General features: G+C 41.9%; 1 protein-coding gene across 3 annotated transcripts in view; it reads left to right on the plus strand.

Annotated features, from left to right (window-relative positions):
- LOC144057698 (nectin-2) overlaps positions 1-23,056 on the plus strand; it is a 136,449-nt gene that overhangs the window by 55,062 nt on the left and 58,331 nt on the right. For all 3 annotated transcript variants that reach the window (XM_077575555.1, XM_077575556.1, XM_077575554.1), the window contains exons 2-6: positions 2,153-2,262; positions 4,091-4,340; positions 8,538-8,831; positions 8,946-9,063; positions 10,606-10,754. In XM_077575555.1, the coding sequence (XP_077431681.1) occupies positions 2,153-2,262; positions 4,091-4,340; positions 8,538-8,831; positions 8,946-9,063; positions 10,606-10,754 (921 nt within the window). The remainder of the gene's footprint in view (positions 1-2,152; positions 2,263-4,090; positions 4,341-8,537; positions 8,832-8,945; positions 9,064-10,605; positions 10,755-23,056) is intronic.

Raw genomic sequence — 23,056 nt, forward strand, 5'->3', positions numbered from 1 at the left:
ATGTAAAAGGGGGAATTAGCTTTCACTGGCGTGTGCAAGTGTCGAAAGCGAGAAACACACTCGTCAATTAAGCCCAATTTCCAGTCGGCAACTCGACCGATTTTGGGTCTCGCAGGGCATCGTGTAGCCAACCTAAGAGAACGAGCGGCAACAATTTACCTGATTATCCTAATTGACCTAAAAGTTGCCATCTTTTTTTTTAGTGAAACTAATCAGGGACAACAAAGTGCCTTTCTCTTATTTCTAATCAGTACTCGAGTAGCATTCTGGACCGGCTCATCTTTACAAGAAAATGTACCATGCCCTAAAAGTTGCTCTATTACAGAAGTGCTAATGATTTTTTTTTGTAAGTTCTAGTCAGCCCTCAAGTACCATTCTGGAGCAAAAAAAAACAAAAAACAATATATATATTTTGTTTACACTGAGCCTAATTAAAAAAAACTAAAACAACAACCTGTGAGTTCTTTTCAAGTAGCATTCTGGAGCAGCTAGCACATCTCCACAGAAGAACCATGAGCGAAAAGTCGCTCCATTACAGCGACGCTAATGACTTTTCTGTAGGTTCTAGTCAGCACTCGGGTAGCATTCTGGAGCATCATTACAGAAAAAGGACCATGTGAAAAAACATCCTGCCGTTTACAGTGAGCCTTATACAAAAAAAAAAATGCGAGTTATTTTTTTTTTCTTTTCGGCACTCGAGTAGCATTCTGGACCAGCTAGCAAATCTTCATATAAAAGTACCATGAACTGAAAGTTGCTCTATTACAGTGATGTTAATACAATGCAAATAAAGAACTTCTTTTGTAGGTTCTAGTCAGCACTCTGGTAGCATTCTGTAGCATTTTTACAGGAAAAAAGGACCACAACATAGAAGTTGCTGCCTTTTGCAGTAAGCGTGTGAGTTCTAGTCAGCACTCGGGCAGCATTCCGGACCAGGTGGAGCAGATTTACTGAAATGTGTGCAATAGACTAATAGTAGCTCTCTTTTCTAGCGCGTCTGTTAAAGGACAAAGTATTTTTCTCAAGGTTCTAGTCAGCACTCGAGTAGCATTCTGAGTCCGCTGGTGCATCATTACAAGAAACATGCACTAAATGTTGCTTTTTTATTTTTTTTATTTATTAACTTATTTTCCATTGTTTTAACAGTGAGGCTAATGCAAGAAAACAAAGCGCTTTTCTGTCTGGGTTCTAGTCAGCACTCGAATAGCATTCTGGACCAGTTGGAGCATCTTTACAATAAAAAAAAACAACTTTCTTTTACAATGAAGCTAACACAATATATTGATTTCTCTGGGTTCTTGTCAGCACTCGAGTAGCGTTCGTACCGTCACTTCTAGCATTCGACAAGAGTTTGCAACTTTTAGCGACACCTACAGGACTTGAGTGGAACAGCAAGGACTGCAACAGCGTTCAGTGTGTGAGCACTTCTTCGCTCGTCAGCTTTTGACTTTCTGTCGCAGGCGATTAACTCGTATAGTGGGAGTCGGATTGAAAAACACTTCTAACGCCTTCCAGTGCGTGTATATTGTACGTGCGCGCACACACACACACACACACACATCAGCTGCAGAAATTTGAGGTTGCGTATTTGCAGGTAATCCACTTTTACTTGAAACAGGTGCCATCTTGCTGACACATACTTAATGCCGGCTTACTCATACAAGTAATTACATTTTTACAGAGACCTGGATTACACACACACACACACACACACACGCGCACACACACATCCGCACACGGGCAGATTGTCGTTCTAAAGCTCCAGCGCTCAGTTTCTCGCTCGGCAACAAAACCGTATTTATTTTGACTCCTTGCGAAGGAATGTGTTGGTATCGGCAAGTGGGAGGTGATCGAGCAGCCAGGCCATCCCATTGATTTATGACTGCTTTTCTTTTGCACACCCCCCCCCCCTCTCTTTTTTTTGTCATGTTTTTATTTTTGACTTGGGTTGCTCTGTCCACGCAGGCACAGTCAGGCGGGGACGGCAGACTCTTGGCCTACTTACCAGGGTTCATATGTTGCAGCAGACACTTGCGCGCCGTTGCCATTTATCACCGGGAGGCTTTATTATGTGCTTCTCTTTTTTCTCGGCTCCCCTGTCCGACTTTGAGCGGCAGAAATGAATGCGTTCTCTCTTCTTTGTGTGTTTTAGGGGCGTCTGGCCAGCGAGTGAAAGTGGAGCCGGAGGTGTTGTCGTACCCCGGGCAAACGGTCAACCTGCGCTGTGCCTTCACCGACACAACCGGCATTCAGCTCACCATGGTCAGACATCATCTTGATTGGTCACTTTTTGATCCCCAAAAAATAATCTAAATAAAATATGAATCCTCATAAAACATGAACTGCTCATTATGGGACTGCTGCGGAAAAGTGATTCTTATTTATTTAATTTTTTTTTTCATTTTTCATTTTATTTAATTGATTATCTGCGGTTATGTTAATAAAAATATTTTTCTGTGCATTCTTTAAAATTTATCTCCACGATTATCGAAAATAGTATTGAGTTTTTCTCCTGGGCATCGATGTCTAATTTGAAATTTTAGTTTCGTGACAAGCCTACTAATCTCCTTGCGCTAATATTTGTTGAAATTGCTTGCTTCCAGACACAATTGCCAGTGGAAGGACAGTTGTGGGATTCCAGCCTGATTTGCCTCCAGCGTTAAATTGTAATCTAACAAATCATAGCTTGCGGAAATAATCCTAAGGCTTGTAATAGGTTTTTATCACATTTAGACTCAACGTTTTACTACGCCAAACAAACAATGCTAAGCTTCGTTTTGCTTTAGGGGATTGAGTATGGTAATGGCAAGACTCCTTAGTTGCATCTCAATGAAGTGAAAAGTCTGTGGGGGCAGCTGAGGGGGGGGGGGGTGGCTCGGCTCGGCTCGGGATGGCGTGCTGCTCCTGAAAATACACATCCATATTCATACCTGCTCCATTTATGTGCTTTTGGTGCTCTCTATGCAGTCGGGTGGAGTTTACAACAAAATGGAGACATTTTATGAGGCGAATGATGAATGAATGTTACCCAACGCCGGCTACATACCATACAGAGCGTCTTTTAGCATTTTAACTGATCTTTAAAATGTGAGGCCGCACACAAGAGTACGAAAAGCAGTGTGTGTGCGTGTGTGTGTGTTCTTCGTTCTATTATTCACACCCAACACACCACAGAATATGATGAAGCACATGCGCCAAATCATATTCATCAAAATTTTTTAAAAAAGATAATTATTTTTTTTGTTTAAATACATGTGGAAATACAAAAAAATAAAATAAAACTAAATATCAATCAAATAAAAAATGTTGCTCTAATTTATTTCGTGCTGCATTGGGGCGGTCTTAGCCTGGCAGTGGGGCAGTAAAAAGCTTGTTGGCCCGCCAGGCTTATAAAGAACTGGGAGGAAACCCTGCGGTCTGTCGAAGTACCGAATCTGGTTGGAATTGCAACTTCAACCAGAGTACAATGCACCAGGAAGTTTGAAAATTGAATGATGGCTTCTGGGGAAACTGAGTTTTTATGTATTTTTCTTCCCTAATAAAGCCCCCCCGACAAATAAATAAATAAATAATCTGGTCCCAAATCACTTTCAAATTATAGTAAAACAGTGTAACTTCATCAACGTTCTCTTCGACCGTTTCATTTGGTCTTCAAGTTGGGGAACCCTTTCTATGCTTGGCTGACGGGTTTCAGTTAAAAAATATCCACCAGTAAGCTTGTACGGGCGAAAATTTGGAGGAATTCCCCAAGTGGAATTACTGTGCTGCATAAATGGAACATGACAAATAGCTCATGTTGTTTATTTAACAAATCAATTGTTTTTTGGATGAAAATGTTTGGAATGGATTTTTAGGAAATTCCACAAAGATGGCTGCCACTTGTGATGTTCCTAATAAAATCTCTGAGCCCAGACCTTCCCAATTAGCCTTTTTGAGAGCAGATCAGGGAAGAGAAATCCACACAAACAGGATAATATTTACCAGACTGTAATCTTACTTTTGCTGACTTTGAGATCAAGGGAGGGAACATTTCTCAAATTTGGCTCAATTTGTCCGTACGCATGTAACTTAACGAGCGCTCCACTGGCAGGTGACGTGGATCTACGAGCCCAAGGAGGGGGAGAGGATGAACATCGCCGTGTTGCACCCCAGCTTCGAACCCAACTTCCCCGACTCGCCGCTCAAGGGCAGGGTCAGCTTCATGCAGAACCCCCCCAACGTGGACGGCCCCACCATCCAGATCAGCGACGTTCGCATGACGGACGAGGGGAAGTACACCTGCGAGTTTGCTTCCTACCCCAGCGGAAACGAGCAGGGAATCACCCAACTGGTCATGCTCAGTAAGTCGCAATACTTTACGGTCGATAATCTGCCGTCTAAAAGTTTTGATCTCAAGTTTGAATGGATGGGTCCAAAAGTCAAGAGACCAGAACAAAAATAGACAAAGAATGGCTCAGAGAGCTCCTTCAACTGCTCCTCCATTTTTGTTAGCGTCTGCCAGCATCTTTTTTTTTTTTTTTGTGTGCATCGCCTTTCACAAAGGGTATCCATGGCGATAAGCTAAGTCAAATGATAATGATGATAATGGGACATTGAAAGGGATCTTATTACTGCAAGTGGTACTTGGAAAGAAGCAAGAGCGGCTCGTATTGCTTACATAACAATCGGCTATGCTTAAATCTTATAACAGCTCGGCAGTATTTATAAGTTTGGAAACTGAACCAGTCCTTCACAGACCACAAGTTTAGCATTAGTGTTTTTGGTTGAGGTTGGATGCGGAAAATGGATGGATGGGTACGTTTAAGGGTTTTGTTTGGGTTGTCATAAGAAACATTTAAGGCAATGGTTCTTAACCTGGGTTCGATTTAACCCCAGTGAGTCAGTCTCAGGGGTTTGGTGGAGGTCAGGAAGACGCGCCCGATTTTAAATAAGCCCCCCTGATTGGCTTTCATTGGCTGCAGGTGGCCACGCTACATTGCGTTGCCTATCTGTGCTGCAGGGACTTTGGTGCGCTCACTACTCGACCTGATGACTGTAGTGGATTTCTTATTTTGTTATTATTGTAATCCCTTCACACTAACAGTCGAGCCAAAAAAAGAAAATGAATATGTGCAATATGAGTTCACGTATAACGAAATGTATGGTGCTCCACAGGGTTCAATTCTGGGGCCTCTGCTGTTTTCATTGTATCTGCTGCCCCTGGGGATACTTGGCTCATTGAGCCATTTTCAGCAGTAAAAAGTTAATATTTTGTCCAGAACTAATTTGATAACTTCATTATTTTTCATGTACAATTAATACCTTTAAAAAAATAATAATAATTTCCTCTGGCTGTCGACCCGTGCTGAGGAAGTAACTACCAATCATGGCTCAGTTTGCTGATCAAACCCAGAAAACAAGTGAGCCATGATTGATTGACAGGTGATGTCATCTTCAGTCGGCAGCTAGTGGGAACATTATCTTTTAAAGCTATTAATTGTACATGAAAAATAATGAAGCTATCAAATCCAGACGGACAAAATATTAACCTTTTAAACTGCTGAAAATGAGTCAAGTATCCCTTTAAAAGAAACCCCGACGAAGCCTCGTAGCGTTCCTAAAGAAACAACAACGCGATCGGGAGAGTCCGTCAAGGCGTAAATAACAATGTAAATAAAGTTTCTACAAAATGTATAAAACTGGAAATTATTTTTGAAAATCTCATAGTTATGTTAGTAACAACCAAATAAATAATATAGAGCAGTCTTGGTAACACACGACTGAATTAAGTTCATCCAAAGTGAAAATATTAATTATATTATATTAATTACTCTTTTTAGAGTGTGGTTGTTTTAAAGTTTAAATGGACAGTTTGAGTGATGGAGTCAGCGTCCGAACTGCACGAGTTGCAATTTCAAGTTCAACAATGCTAGTCCAGCACAACTAACTAGCTAGCACAACTAAAGCATCTCTTCCTGCCGAATGGAAATGCGGAATACAAGAACAAAAAAGAATTCAAGATGGAAAGCCTACTCTCCTTCTGAACTCTACATCGATATCATATTTCATTTTTTAACTCTTTGACTGACAGACGTTTTCAGAAAAGGGATGCCGTGGGTGCCAGCCGATTTAAGCATTTTTGACTGATCTTTCAATGTCCACAGAAAATGTGTTTGGACTATGGAAACACACATACTACCAAATGAAAGATTGGACTCTCATCTTTCATCAGAAAAAAAAAGTTTGTTTCTACCTTATTCCGTTTTTCAGTAATCAACAATAGAAAATGGTTAGTTTCACCTCTGTTTTGAAACAAACGTCTTTTAACGTCTTTGGCACTCCTCCATAGGATTTTACCAAACGTTATTTAACGTTTTTGGCAGTCAAAGAGTTAATAAAGAAGGGTTCAGTGGATGCAAATAGGAAACTGGTGTCGTTCAGTACCTCCAACAAGGCAGTGGATCATGCCTGTACTGCATTTGCGAGCAAAATAAAAAAAAATGAGGTCTGACCTCAAAGCCCTTAAAGTCAAACGCAAAAAGAAAACATTTCTGGCAAGCGTGATAAGCAAATTTGCTTACTTAGTTTGGGCCGTCACTCCTTGACATCCAAACTAATCTGTTTTGGCAGACGTGATCATATTTTACTGGACATGCCACTGTAAGTGCACCCAGTGAGGGTAAATCGACATAGCAATTTACATTCCCAACCGGTACTTCTCAATGGAGGCATCCAGTGTGGCCAATAAATATCGCTTATGAAGTCGTTTATCACGTTTGAGTTTGTCTGTGGGGGTGTTGTCCAATGACTTCAGATTTCAGTGAAGTCATGCCGAGGTAGCAAATACCAAGCACAGCTTTCTTCTTTCTTGGAGTCAAAGATGGGACAGTTTAGTGGAATGCTGCACTGTCGGACCAACCGCACCACAAAAACAGAGTCCGGTGGCTGAGGTTTGCCGTCTAATCATAGCCTCCAGGGACTCAAGTCAATTTTGGGATTTTGGATCCCTTCAAAATAAAATAAAGGCCACTGGCACACATTTGTGGCTAAATCTTGAAAATATCACAGCAATGTCCAAAAGGACAGCGTGATTGAGCCTTGACATTTTCCGGCCGAAAGGTTAAACGTAAATTTTCTTTTTACTGCTATTGATCATCAGGTGATTGACATTACACCTCTGCGCTCTGCTGTAAGAAAGATTAAGAGCCTTTGCAGTGAAAATACTTAGTGGATAATTGTTTGTCTGCACTGCATGCAGTATATTATGCGTCCTGCTGGCTGAAGTGGTTTGCAGAGGCATGCAACCATAAAGCTGTAATTACAGTCTAGTGTGTCTTTGTCATTAAGAAATGCAACATCTAAATTCTCCGCTAATCTTCCTAGCGTCGTCCTCAACTAGGGACGGGTAAAATAATTGAATAATTAGTTGTGAGGAATTTGTCTGATGGGTGGAATTCACTCTATCGATTCCCCCTCGTCCCGTGTTCATAAAAGCGTCGCGTTCCCTCGGCGCGCCCGCTTCATCCGGAGGTTAAAAGCCCGTCCCAGTTGTGGCTTAATTGCCGTTATAAGTGCTATTGTCAGATCAATTGTGTTCTTGTTAATGCCATGGAAGTGTTGGACTAACCTTGGCTCAGCACCAGCACGTCTGCTTCCGCGCCTCCGCCGCCGCCGCCGCCGCCGCCGCCGCCGCCTCCACAGACTGCAAATTGATCCAAGCTTGTCGGACTCCATCTCGCCTCTCATCACATTCCGCTTTCAAGGAGGGCACAATTAGTCCTGAAGTGATGTCAATCTCTAATTTGGTGATTGTTTTTCATAGGATTGGCGAGCAATTAGCAACATTAACATGTTACAACATAAGACAAAAATGACATCCGCCCCGTGGGTGACGCAATCAATCATAACGAGACGCAAATTAATCACTACACACTTACCTTCTTTATCTTTTTTTCTTTTTCTTTTTTTTTCTGGAGACTGACTTGACTTATCATTACAACTATCCCTTTATTTTTTATTTTTTATTTTTTTTATACAAGGCATGCTTTCTTAAATGTACCACGGCGTATTGGTAAATATATTTTTTAGAGGGTGGGGGCAATATTCCGAGAAAAAGAATTTGCAAAGTGGCAAATTTGCGTTAAAAAAACTTAGGAGAAATACACGTAGCGTACTACTCGGATGTTTGTGCCAATATTTTTCGGCGAGGTTCCATAAATATATGTATAATAATCAATATTGGATTGAATTGAATTTAATCGACTTTAATTGACCTTGTGAATCCAAATTGAATCGATTTCGGAAAGAAGTATTGATACGTGTAATTGACCTCAATGTAATTTTCAATATTTTTATTTTTTTCTGGAGAGCTCAGTATTGTTCGTTCGGTAATTTTACCGATTTGACATGTCATCATCATTGCTCTCATTTTTTTTAATTATTATATATATATATATATATATATATATATATATATATATATATATATATATATATATATATATTGTATTTTATTAATTTTGAAAATCTTAATCCAACAACTCAACTTCCTCCTGCAGCCAAGCCGCAAAACTCCGCCTCCCCCTTAACCGTGGAAGCGGGCCAAAGGTCCACGGTGGTGGCGCGCTGCGAGTCCCTCAACGGCCGACCCGCCGCGCAGATCCGCTGGGTGACCACCGCCAACGGCAACGGCAGCACCTCGTCCAAGCCGGGCCAGGACAACACGGTGTCGGTCACCAGCGAGTACCGGCTGGCGCCCACGGCGGCCGACAACGGCAAAGACATCAGCTGCGTGGTGTCGCACCGCACGCAGACCACGCCGGAGAGCTTCCAGATGAAACTCAAAGTTTTATGTAAGAGTCATTTCTCGGCTCATTTTTCTCCCTTTTTGGCTCCTTCCAAGCTTGAAGTCATTAATGATATTCATTGTACTGTGCTATTTCCTCTCTCTCATTTCCTTTCCCCAGACGCCCCCCAGGTGACAATCGTGGGTTACGACAATAATTGGTACGTGGGCCGTACAAATGTGCTGCTCACCTGCCAGGCCTCCGGCAACCCGGTCCCGACGACGGTCCTATGGAAGTCGTGAGTACAGGCGCTTTTTCTCTTTTTTTTTATTTATTTTTTTGTCTTCCCTTTGTCCCCCCCTTCCTCAATCGTCATCTCCAAGCCTGCAATCATGCGGGCGAGCTGTAATCAGCACTTTTTTAATATGACCGCTGCAGCGCCGTGCCGCGATTATGGAAATAGCCACTTAATTTCTCATAATGGACTCTGACTTGAGGTTTAACCCTTCGCCGGTGAGAAACACAATACGGCCGGCGCTGTTCCTCGACTCGCATTTGTCATCGCTCGCCATGAACGAGCGTGCCTTCATTTGAAGAAATAATCGTCTGAAAGTGCAGAAATTGGAAATGAAAACGAGATCTTGAGCTCAGATGTTGCCGTTTTATCATATTTCTATATTGGATGTCGAGGAAGGCGGGAATTTTTTTTTTCACTGATAAATAATAAGATTATCCGAGTAGAATGATGCCAAATCTGTGAACGCTCGATTCGAAGGCGTTCTGATTTAGTGCAAATGCACGACATCATTGTGTTTACATGACAAATAAGTCGGAGCGCACAAAACACGGGGCAGCAAAAGCGTTTACACTGGAAAGGAACAACAATCCACTTTATTTTTATAGCAACAAGAGTTTCCAAAGTGCCACACATTAAGATCCAGACACTATCATACAAATAAGATCTAGTAAAACCAACTGTAGAAAATAAAATAAAAAAAGTCAATAAAATGCTAAAATACAATAAGAAAAAGAAAAACAAAGGTCGAAATAAATGCAAAAATAAATATACAAATAGAAATAAATATCAATCAATAATAAAAATGCCGTGAGAGCACATTTATTTATCGCTCTGTCAGGTCGAAATGTTATTCAAATGAGGGGGCGGTCCTAAGTGTGTCTTGGGTTAGACTCCGCCGTTGCAAACTAACTAATGCAAAATATTAACCACAATATCGTATTTCGACCAGTGGGGGCTGCATAGAACATATTATTGTTCAAAGAAAAATTGGGGTTGACTTCCCTTTTAACTCTTTGACTGCCAGACGTTTTCAGAAAAGGGATGCCGTGGGTGCCAGCCGATTTTAAGCATTTTGACTGATCTTTCAAGGTCCATAGAAAATTATGTGTTTGGACTATGGAAACACACATACTGCCAAAACAAGATTGGACTCTCATCTTCCATCAGAAAAAAAAAGTTTGTTTCTACCTTATTCCGTTTTTGAGTAATCAACAATAGAAAATGGTTAGTTTCACCTGTTTTGAAAAAAAACGTCTTTTAACGTCTTTGGCACTCCTCCATAGGATTTTACGAAACGTTATTTAACGTTTTTGGCAGTCAAAGAGTTAATGTAGGTCCGATCTTTGCTCTTTTTAACATCGGCAAAAATCCAGCAAATTGACAACATAAGTTAGTTAACACACCCTGTATGATCACAGGTGGCCATTTTACTTTTATTTGCAATCTGGAATGTATTCTTTTAGAGGCGTTACTCGAAAATAATCCGAAAGAATGAGTTGCAGATTGTGGCCTAGCCTAACGCGGCCGCGTTTTGTCCTCCAGCATGACGGGAGAGATGCCCGACACGGTGCACATCAAAGACAACCAGCTGAAGGTGCTGAAGGTGGACGAGGCCGTCAACACCACGTTTGTCTGCGAGGTGAAGAACCGCGTGGGGACCGGCAGGGACCAGGTCACGGCCTATGTCAGAGGTCAGTCACATTTACGGGCAAACGCGAAGGGATGATGTTTGCGTGGGTCGTCCCCGCAGACAATTATTGCGATTGGAGTTTGTTTCGTCATCCTCCATTCTGCAATACGACACTGGGTGATGTCATAATACAGTTGCAAGTCAAAGAACCAATCACACGCATACACACACTTGCTGTAATGGACTGAAAGGTTTGCAAGGCCCAGCTGCTCTGTCCGTGGCGTGCGCGTGTGCGTGTGCGTGTCACCTCTCCTCCTGTGTCCTACTTTGAGTTGACGCTCCTTCCTTGGCGAGCGCTCCGTCACAAACGGCGTTTTCCTCCCTTTAAACGCTGAACGTTCCCCCTCGCCAACTCTTTGCCTTTGCACTCTTTGTTCTATTTTTTATTATTTTTTTTAATGAGCCACCAAACTGAACCCCGTGAACGTCATGATCCAAAAAAAAAAAAAATTAAATAAAATGGTAGCTGCTCCGTATGTTCTTGGCCGTGTGTGATTACAAGAGAGATTCGAGTCAGGCAAATGAGCAGCGTTTATTAGCGGCGAGGACGCAATCGTCGGCAGACGGAAATCAAAACGAGCGTCCAGTGGACTTAAATTGCTCCCTTGTGTGCCTACCTGCTCCATTAGTCCTTTCTTTGTTCAGAATGACCACTTTTGTGTCAAATTAATGGCTTCTTGTTGCAACCCAGGCAACGGAGTGCAGATTCAGTCACTTTCTTAGGGATTAAAAAGTGTTTTGTGTGTTCCCCCCCCTCAATGCAGCTATAATATGCATCAAAGAAGACATGAGAAAAAACTGAGAACTTTTTTTTTGGGGGGGGCATAAGACAGCACACACTTGAGTGTATGGCATTGGTTGACGGTCCCTCACTATATAAAAAATTTTCAGATCACTGGTTGGTTATTATTAGCAGACACATTTGCATCTTCCCTGGATGCCAAAGTATAATAATGTGATGATGTGATAAAAATAAATGTATTTGTGGGGACGGGTGACTAATTTGTAATTAGTACAAATTGTAATTTACAATGAACAAAATGGCCTGCAGTCCATGAGGTGTTTCATAGTCCAAATACAAATGGCTCTGAATTTGAATAGAAAAACGTCCTGTTTCTGTCACTGAAGTGCATCATGAAACACTAATGTCATCTAGTGGCAGAAAATTACCTAAACACAAACACAATTACACTTTTTTTTTTTTTTACTGGTTAATATATCTTTCTAACTACAAATAACTTTATGAATTACTAAAAAAAATTACAGTATCAATGAAGTACATAAGATACAATCACATTTGCATTTTGTAACCATATTTGACTATGCATATCTCTGACAAAAATATTTTATTGTACATTTAGCGCAGACATAACATGCACCAATTATCTATGGAAATCATGCCTTTATGTGCATGTGTGAAATTTTCTTTCGAATCAGGCCTGAAACTCTTTTTATTTAGAACTTTAGCCCCTTTGAGATCATGTTGATGAAAAGTGCATCAGATATGGGATTTATTATTATATTCACTATTATTATTAAATTAATTCTAAATTGCATTAAAATGACATTAAAAAGCATGAAATTATTATTTTTTGATACCTGCAGAAACCCTGCATCTCAAGAGCTTGTTTTGTTTCTCATGATTTTGAAGCCTTATTGTACTTGATTTTTTATTTTTTATTTTTTTTACATGGTTTTCTGTAGTCTGTCAACTTTAGCATACATTTGCGTTATAGAATACATTTCCAGGGCCCGCTGATCCTCAAGCGTTTTAATTGTAACATCACACCTACAGTATAACCTCCACATCCTTTCTACACTACTTAACAGGAAGTTATTTTCATCTGGCGTGGGGGAAGGTGCCAGTGGCGTGGGGGGGTGGGGGCGGGGCTTGTATTTATCCCTCAAATGGAGGCTCCGTGCTTCCCTTTGGTGACAACATCACAAGAAGCCATCCTTGCGCTTGCTTGTTGCCCTCCTTATTTCCTTCTTTCTCGCATTCCCTCGGCTCCCCATATGGTGCCACAGCATGCGTCACCCTTCCTGTGGGACCCTTCTGTTCCGTCGAGCCAAGTGCGGGAGCGTCCCGTGTCGCACAAGCCATCACGCCGCCTCCCGCTGCGGTTTTACAGGCAAGGAGCACAAAAAAAAAAAAAAAAAAGGTCCAATTCCAAGCAGGGCAGGCAAGCAGGGAGGAAGATTGAAGCTTTTTATGGACTAAGAAGTCAGGGGAGTGTGCAGCAGGATGAATCAGTGCCAGCGCGCAGTCCAGCGAAGGCACGAGGATGATGGTGAGAGAGGGCGGGCGGGCGTGCGAGCGAGCGAGCGAGGATGCTGAAGGCATTTTCAAAGTCCCACGGGAGTCTTGTGCCACTGCGCCCGATCTTGCGGAGCTATCCGTGGTTATATAGCGTGTGTCGGTCTTGTCTGCAAGCCTCTCGGAGCGGATCAGTCACCCTTTGCCGCTTGAGCTGCTGGTTTGCTTTCCTCGCCATTTTCACGTCCACTCCCCCTCTCCGTCCCGTTTTTAGAAATATATATGATCCCCATGTTTGGCTTTCTACCTTTTTTGCACCCCGCTTGTCTGTGGTTAAACGTCACCATCTGTTGGGGTCCATCACCTCCTTCCCGCTTCGTGTCTTGCTCACCAGCAAAAGAGCAGAGGTGGGATGAGAAGCGTTGGTTCAATTTGAAAAGAACGATTGTGAAATGACATCATTCGGCGTTTTCACCTGAGTTGACTCGCGTGTGCTTAGAATGCAACTAACAAAAAGGTGTCAAACTGACAAGTTGATGTTTTTATTCCATATGGAATATAGACAGGAATACTCTTAAGGCCCTGCTGATTAGGGCCCTTCAATCCAATTTTTATTTTAGTTAACGAAAACTAACAAAAAAAGTAAAAAAAAACAAAAAAAAACTGTTTCGTTAATGAAAATAAAAACGAAAATTAACTGAAACTACATTTGACGTTTACAAAAATAACTCAAAATGAATATAGCAAAAATGTCCTATGTTTTTGTCTTTGGTATTTAATTTAATACATGAGCCTTTGGGGGATGATTTTACAGGCGTGTGAAATGTGTCACACAGAAGTGATGTCATCTAGCAACAGCCAATAGAAAAGCACCTTCAGATGCGACACATTTTCCTGCTTGACTTTTGGCTCCAATGGCTTGCCTCGACTGCTTTTTCAATTAACTCAGTCGAAATGCAAATAATACAGATTTTTTTTTTTAAATTGGAAAAAAAGCCCGAAAATTAATACTGAAACAAACTAAAAAATAAGCTTAAAATTATGAATTTTTTAAATAACTAAGATCACCCTGAAAACTAATTAAAACTAACTAAATAAAAAAATAAAAGCAAAATAAAAATGAAAACTCCAAAACTATAATAACCCTGCTTCAAAAATCGGTGAAAATAATTGGCCAACATCAACGGGGATTTGGCCGATTTTATTTTCACCTTTTACGTAATCTACTGTAACAATTTACAGCAGTTGTTCACACATAACGCTGATCAGAAATCTATACCATAACCTTGTATCCCTTCGGCCAAATATCAGAATTACATTTTGCTTCAAAAAAAAAAAAAACTCCATATGGGTCAGTCCCTCTTGCTGACAGACATTTATTTCCACGCATGTATGTGAAGCGCCGCCGCTGCGTTAACATGCTAGCTGGAACGCTAGACGGATGCTGGGTGACTCATCGAAACCTGTGGATGCTAGCGTGCAGACAAACGTGGCTAAGAGGGTCCGCCAGGCGTGAAACGGCGAGCACCTGCTCGATATCTAACCCCGTCCCCCCCCAACCTCGCCTTGCATCCCGCAGCTGCGTGACACGCACATGAGCTCACACACGGCGCGCTTGTGTGGCCGTTCGCCTCCGTGTCCTCCTCCCGGCGCCGCGCACCTGCAGGCAGGCTGGCACAAAAATATCCCACCTTCTCTCGCTTGTTTGCTGACGTTTGCCAGTTCTCATCCTCCGTATCTGTAGCAGGTTGTCTTTCAGCCTCCGCGAGTCTGCCTCTGACCCCCCCCCCCCCCTCTTCCTCCCCCATCAATGTTTGCTCCTTCCCACTGCTAGCTCTACCACACCACAACTGGTCCGTAATCACAGCTTAGCCGGTCCCCGAAGGTTGTTCGTGCTCCTCCGTCCGTCCTCCGTCCGTCCTCCGTCAGTGACTCAAAAAAGTGAACATGACCTCATCTGCATCTCTCACATTGTCCGAGGGGCTTTCGGCCGCTCCGGAAATAGACGTCCTCTCGATTCGATGCTCACGAGTCCTCCGAGTTAAAGGGCAAAATGCGGCCGGAGCGTCTTCCTCCTCCGGGCGGGTTCTGGTCCGACCCCCGTGGGCGAGTGTGCGTCTCCGACCATGCGAGACTTAGCCAGAGAACAGGTCCGATGGAGCCAAGTGTGCCCGCGGAGTCAAACTGGCCCGCCGCCCATTAGCGCACACGCACACGAGAGGACCTTGTTCGATAACTTTAACATGCTTGACAGCGAACGTTTGCCAGGCATGCCGGAGGTGAAGCCCGGCACGGTGGTGTGCCCCTTTTTTTTGGAACGCTACAGCCGAGGTTTCTTCCACGCCATCGCTCGAATTACTTTCGGTCACTTGAAGCTTCTGATCGCACTGGACGTGGCTTCGGAAGAAGCTTGCTGCTTTTTGGCTTCTGCGCTTTGCTGTTTATATTTGCGGTTGAAAATGTAGGAACTCGTTGGGCTTGTTGTTTTTTTTGCATTTATAAAAAAGTGGTCTGATCTGACCGGGTCGTGGCAGGTGTTTTCCACACTAGAGCGAAGATTCTGTCCACATGCTGGTCAAGTCAAATTTAACTCATTTGCTCCCAAAAACGTATAAATACGATCTATTTTAAATGTTTTAAGTGTCCCAAAGACATATTTATATGTTTTTAATGTTTTGTTTTTTTAATGCTAGAGCATACAAAAGGCTTTGATGCAGCCTCTCAACTGCAAAGAACGGTTGAAGAAATGATTATTACACAAACGGCCAGAAGGTGGCAGCAGAGCAAAGGAGACAAAATTAATGATCTTTTATTTTTGCTTACGATCATGACGATTTTGTAATTGTAGAGTGTAATAATTGAAATTGTAATTTAATTTTCGATTAATTGCTCAGCCCTACCCAGACGTTAACGGTTTTAAATTGATTGGCCATCAAATTTTTAAAAAAGGCCGATACCGGTAATTGTTAAAATACAGAATGTTGACACCGACCTGGTTGATAAATCGGTCCATCCCTAATTTAAAGGCACTCGTTCAAGTTCTTATATAGCCACACCCCTTAAGATCTTTAAACATTAAACATAATTGTGTGCTATTAATCGAACGCAACTTTTGTGTCTTACATATAACGGAGCACTTTTTTGGACCAATTGAAGCAGGAATGCATGACAGCGAAGGGTTCACATCTGTTTCCTGCCAGGTGTACGCACGCGTTTTTTTCTCTCCAACCCGCCTCCTCGCCCTCGTTAGCACTGCTTAAAAATGTCCTCGTGGTTCAAGCCACAGCTTTGCGTTTGGAGGATGTCCCCTCTCCCTAACCCACTTATTTTAATACTATCGCCGCCTTGTTAGAAGGTGTCCGCAGCGCACCTGCACGGGGGAGCCTCTGAAGACTCCATTACACGGCGTTGTTAAATGTTTAAAGTGTTGTCTCAGGAAGACGCGAGCGTAGCGCTGACAAGAGCCACACGCTGAAAACTTGAAATGCAGCCAGAACACTGCGCTTACGTTTTGGCATTGAGAATAAAAATTGGCGTTCTAGATTGTATTGACTGGAAACAAGCACTGGCAGCGAACACGATTGCATTAAAAAAATTAAATAGTACAATTTTATGTCACCACATATTTCTCTTCAATGTAGTTTTCAATGTCTGTCCAGATTGTCCCTTCATATTCCTTTTTTTCCACATTGACGATACAGTGTCAGATATCGTACTTGACTAATAAAGACGACACAAAAATGTACATCACTTAATAAAAACTGGACTAAAATCTATGGACATTTTTTGGACAAAAATTATAAGATTTGGTAAAATCTTGTCCGCAACATGCCAAACATGGGACAGACGGGACGTGGATTCACGGTCAAAGGTTTAAAAAAAAAAAAAAAAGGGAAAAAAAAGTAAATTATAACGTAACATTAATCCAATGGCTACAACTAATGCTGGCTAACTTACTAGCTCATATTCTGTAATTGTGTGTGAAGTTGTTTTTCATCAAAAAGATGAGAGAAAACTTGATGTGAAATAGTTTTAGATCCGAAATGTTCAACATTATCTGCTGGCCAAAAAAGTATACGGGGTCAAATGATTGTCTTGACTAAAACTAGACTAAAACGTTGACAGTTTTTGTTGACTAAAAATAAAAGGATGTTTTCTTGGACTAAAATAAAGAGTGAAATGCTCGATTCATAGTTGACTAATAATAGACTAAATAAAAACGGGATGAGTTTGACTAAATAACTCCTGTTTGAAAATAGGCTAAAACTGAGACTAAATTTAAAACTAGGCCGGGTCAAAGGTTAACGGCTCCACCAAAGAGAGAACATGAACCCCTCGAACTAACCTAGCTAAGGAACTCGCTAACCAATTAACTACAGGAATTGATCCAGGATTTGATCATTGACATTTGACTCCTTCTCCGTTGAAGTGAGTGCCGGATCTGCTTTTGGAGCGCTTCCCGTCACGTTGCATTGCAGCAGCGTTCCTCGGAGCCCGAGGTGATAATGCACTTCTCGTGTTCTTTTCCCGAGCGGACGCTGAGGGGATAACCCTCGCTTTTTGTGTGTGTGTGTGTGAATCGCTATGTTTAGCACTGCCGGGAGGAATAATAGGTTGGGCGGGGCGGCGGCGTTTGTTTGGGAAGGGGGCAAGCGTGACTATCAAAAGACATGTACATAACTTTGCTTATCCTCTCCCGCTGTTGCTGCAATATTTTTGCTCCGCAGTCTCCCATTTATTGCAGTGCCCAGAATGTGTCCATTTTCGACGGATGTAAAGTTGAGTGAACTTGAGTCATCAAACATGACGTAATGCACAGGGAACTCTTTTCCAACATGATGTAAAGTTGACACTTAATCGGAGAGTGTTTTTCTGTCGGCGCTGCTGTTTTGGTTAGCAACCGATAGTTGCCTAGTCAACTGGCAAGCAAACACGACATTGTGGGGTACTCGTGAGTCATTCTCTCAATTGCAACATGCCATATTGACGCCACACTAGAATTCGTCTTAGAGACAGTTCCGGTTGGTGCTGTTTTTTTGGTTAGCAACTGAAAGGACGTAATCAGTTGTTTAGTGAACCACAGGCGGGAGAGAGGGTGATTTGGAAAGCCGGAGCGAATATTGAAATAAACGTAAGATATAGCCCCATGACATGATTAATTTTCTTCCCGGGGCTTACGTGGAGAGCCGAGAGCGAGGAGACGTAACATGACAGAAACGCGGGTGTAAATTAAAGATGGCAGGGAAAATGGGTTTAGAGGAGACATCTGCTCGAGTGCGAGCAGAGATGGAGAAAATGGCACGCGGAGGAGCGCAGAGAGGCTCCCGTTAAGAGGGTCGAGCGCAGGTGTTGGACGGCGGCGAGCGCAGCAATTTGTTTCTTGAAAATAATCGACGTTACAAGAATAATTTGGTGCTGGCATTCATCAGCGGGGCTCGTGTGGTGTTGCATCACAAAAAGGAGGCATGACAACAAGCTGCTCGCGTCTGTCAAATGTTTCAACAGCGCCGGCTGCTTAATCCTCTGCAGTGTCTGCAGGAAAAGCCAAAGCCGGCGCAACAGAGGGAAGGAAAGGGTGATGAACTTTACAGCAAAAGGGTTTTGATCAATTTGGCAAGTGGGAATATGTTTGAAACGTGTCACCCCGAGTTATTTGCTTTTCATTGTGTAGCCTTAATCTCACAGACGACGACGAAGAAGAGGCGGGCGGCTCTTTTGTCTGTCATTCTGAAAAGGGAAGACTGCGTTCTGTCATCTGATGTGTTGCTAAGAACATGCCGTATTTGACACTTTGCACCATATCCTAATACACAGTATGATTAACAATGACTTTTCTTGCTGTCAAAAGCTCAGGATAAAAGTTATAGTTTGATGCTCAGGTTGCACGGCAGCTTGGGAGTTTTTTGTATTTTTTTATTTATTTTTTGGCATGAACAACAACCGTCATTAATTTGTACACGGAGTTAAATAATGTCCAGATTTGACTTTCAATTCAAATGAGGACTTGCAGGCTGGTCTTGCATTCCTTTGCTAGCCCATATTAGATGAGTCTACCAGCCAAGGAGATGTTATATTTATAGGGTGAACCCATTGTTAAAAAGCTCCATTAAAACAGAATGAAAGCTGAATATTTCATTTTAATCCACAGTGTTATGGAGCTAACAAAAAAAAAGAGGAAAAAATAGCATGTGACGATGTACTTGACGTGGCATTAGCTCGCTAAGCTATTTAAGGTTAGCCTTTTAGTCATGATAGATTTTTAGACGGTGAATTTCTCTTTAAACAACCAACAAGAATCAAGTTTTCTTCTCACACCAGTAAAGTTTTTAGAGTTTTTTTTCTCACAAAACCCCCCCCCTCCTGATTACTTTGTTTCATATCTGCTTGCTAAGCTAACCCTCATCAAGTTAGCAAACTAGCCATGTACAGTATGTTCTATGGTGAATTTATCTTTAAACAACCAACAAGACTCAATAGTTTTCTTCTCTTTGTGCCAATTCACACCATTAAAAGTGAATAAAGTTTTCTCATTGGAAAAACTCAGGATTACTTTGTATCGTATTGGCTCGCTAGCGGTCATGAAGTTAGCAAACTACCATGTACAGTATGTCATGTGGTTAATTTATCTTTTAAAAAATGAAGTATGCATACTTTGTTTATATTTTAAGTTGTAAGCTGACATGATGTTGTGGACAATACCGGGTTAGCCTACTAGCCACGTAGCTTATTGTGTCATTTTAATTTAAAACAACCACAATTAATCATGATTGACTAAAAGCTATTTGTTAGTCTTATCGAGCTTTAAAAAAAAAAAGAAGCACTAAATCAGCCCTACGAGCCACATAGCCAATGTTATATTTATAAGCTGAATTCATTGTTAACCAACTTTCATTAATGATGCATGACAGAAAGCGGTTATGTTTTATTATTATGAATGTATTCAGTCTTGTCAAGATTACAAGTAACATTACCTTGTCTCGAATTTGTGGAACTGAATTAGCTTCCTCGTCATGATGTTACATGTCGTGATGTTATATTCATAAGGTGGATTCATTTTTGAAACCTCCGCCATTTAAATAATAAAGGACAGATAGCATGCCATAAGTATGAATATTTTAGTATCATTCTCTCATTGAGATAACATAAGATTACGTCGCAATAGATGATATCTTGCTAGCCGATGTTGGATTAGCCAACAAATAAACTACGACTCGGCAAGTTGTAGTCAAAAACTTTATAAGATTACCTTGTTTGTAATGTCGTTGTACATATTAGCTATTTCAAGTGAATAAGTCATTCAAAACACATCTTTAGGGTTTACTTTGATTGCTTCTTGTATTTTTGATGCATGATGTAACCCATTTTGTTTGGATGACATTTTGAATGTGTTGCCTCACAGTGAAGTAAATCCAGACAGGCCGGGGTCGGGGTCGGGGTCAGGGTCAGCGCCCACTGATAACCGCGAGCGGACAGTGGTCGCAGGGTTGTGTATGCCGGACATCTGGCCGGCTTCCCAAAAAGCACCTAGAGCCCCGAACCCTTGGCGCAGGAAAGCCGGCGCCTGTGCCAAGCCTGGGCGCCGCTGTGCTGTGATTCCGGTGGCGGCTTTTCGAGCCTGCTAGCACACTCCAGTAAATCTCCTTCTTTATTGTGCCAATTGAAGCGCGTCTGTGGTGCCAGATATTGCTAAACGCACAGCAGCGGATGCTCGCTCGCATCTCCTGACCTAAATCATCCGGCGTGCTGACGGCGAGCTGAAGATTACAGCGCGGCTCTAACTCTTGACTTTTGCTCCGGCAAAAGCGCTGCCAGTTAAAGGAAACTGCACCTGGTCAGCAGGGTTTAACAAGCGTGTTCAGATTGCGTGCGGTTGCACGTCATGTCGGGCACATTCAGCAATGGCGAACCACTGCAAGGGCTGTTTATGTGTACGTTCAATTCATCTGTTAAGCAGTCAGTTAATAATGCCCAACTAGTTTGTGCATCGACGTCTTTGTTTCGCGCCTAGCAAGTAGGGCTGGGTTTAAAAAATGGAATCATCCATAGCGAATCGATTATTATTATTATTATTTTTTTTGCGTGATATCAATTCATGAAACCATTAATTGATTATTTTAATCTCTTTTTTCCCCATAAATTAACAAAATACAATTTTAAAGGGCAATTTTAATGTTTTTCTTGACATTAACTGTTTACGTGAATTTCAAAGTATTTTCTTACATTATTCAAGAATTGATGTTCCATAATTAACCAATTTGCTCCCAAAAAACGTATAAATACGTTCTATTTTAAATATCAGTGTCCCAAAAAAACTTATTTATACATTTTTTATGTCTTTGATTTATTTTTTGCTAGGGCATACAGAAGGCTTTGATGCAACCTCTAAACTGAAGAGGTTGGTTAAAACAATAGTAGTTATTACAAACGGCCAGCAGGTGGCAGCAGAGTATAAGAGATCAACCCGGGCTATGCAGCAAAAACACACAGTTTTAAACAGGTTTGTGAATGATAATGAAATTTAGAGATAATTTTTTCCCGCTGATTCCAAACAAAAGCTCTTTTGCCCACGGTTTTAAACTGATTTGTGATTAATGATGAAACTTAGCTATATTCTAATGCTAATTGCTGCAAAATAGATTAAAAAAATAATAATCCTGATGAAGGAAAAGACTCTAATCTTTCATTTGTTAGGTTCCACATTTTTATAGCAATAGACCACAATATTCTGTGGGCCTTGCTAATTAAATCAGTCCAAATCCAGGGAGCGAAGGAGGTTGCTTAAGTGAAAATGGCTGCGAGTGTATGAGTTGATCATTATTGGATTGAACTAAGTGAATCAAATCGAATCGGAAAAATCCAAATTGAATTGAACTTAACTCTTGTGAATGGAAATCGAATCAATTGAGGAAATTTGAATCAATACCCAGCCCTACTAGCAAGGGATATGAAATACGAAGATGCCTGGGTTAGCTTAGCGCTAGCTAGCATCCGGTGCCATGCAAGCAGATGGATTTAAAATTGATCCAAAAGAAGACGTTGTGTTCTATCCAGTGTACTGCGAGAGATCCTGGAGGTTCAAGTAAGTTATTATAAACAAAAAAGCAAAAACTTTTTGTGGATTGACGCGCCTGCGTTGTATGTTTGAAACATATGTCAATATGAGGCTTGCTAAAGCGCTTTGGACAACTTGTGGTGTAGTTTCTGCAAAACTACAATTAGCAACCCATTTGAGTTCATTCTGGTTCATGGAGTCTTGGTTTTGGCAGTTTCACATTTGATCTGAGAGACTTTATTCGTGTTTTGGTAGATGCTGCTGTTTTCTTTAGCACCCGCGTAAAAAAAATTGCGTTGATAGGATTTGTGGTAATTCGGGACTTGCTTTTATGATCATAAACAGGGAAGCGACTTATTTGAGTGAAGTGGCTGACGTCCCCGGTGACAAACTGCGGCTCGCCGTCTTTTCCAAGGAAGGTCACAGTTTGAGTAAATATGCAGATTTAATGGCTTCACTTTTGTTTTTACACACAATTCAAGTTGACGCTGAGGCTGGCTGTTGCCTGCATTTTTCCAACGCGCTGTTTAGTGTTTTTGCTGTCAAAAATCCTTCTTTTTTTTTTTTTTTTTTTTAGTATTGCGCCGCACACAGGAGAGGAAAGTTTGAGTTGCGAGAGACATGAGTGAACGCAGTATACGGCTGACGAGTCACACGGGAGCTCTGATTTAGCCGCCACCGCTTCTTCGTCTTCTCTGCAGTGCTCACGCGCTGCAGAGAAATACTGCCGAGTGAATGTCGGCGTCCTCGCCGGTTGGGATTCCAAAACAAGTCCAAGTAGAATTTAAGAGGCTTCTCTATGTGATTCCACCAATCAAATGGACACTAGTGTCGGGAGGGGGGGAAAGGGAGGAGGGAGGGGCCGCTGGTGGTTGGGGAGGGGAGGGGGTCTGTCGTGCCTTTGCTTCATGCCTTCCAGGAGGCGCTGTCATTCCGCTGCATCACTTTGTCACTCACTCACCCTCTTCCTTCACCTCCTCTTCTCCTTCATCTA

This window comes from Vanacampus margaritifer, chromosome 9 (genome assembly GCF_051991255.1).
Source record: "Vanacampus margaritifer isolate UIUO_Vmar chromosome 9, RoL_Vmar_1.0, whole genome shotgun sequence".
Classification (NCBI taxonomy): domain Eukaryota; kingdom Metazoa; phylum Chordata; class Actinopteri; order Syngnathiformes; family Syngnathidae; genus Vanacampus; species Vanacampus margaritifer.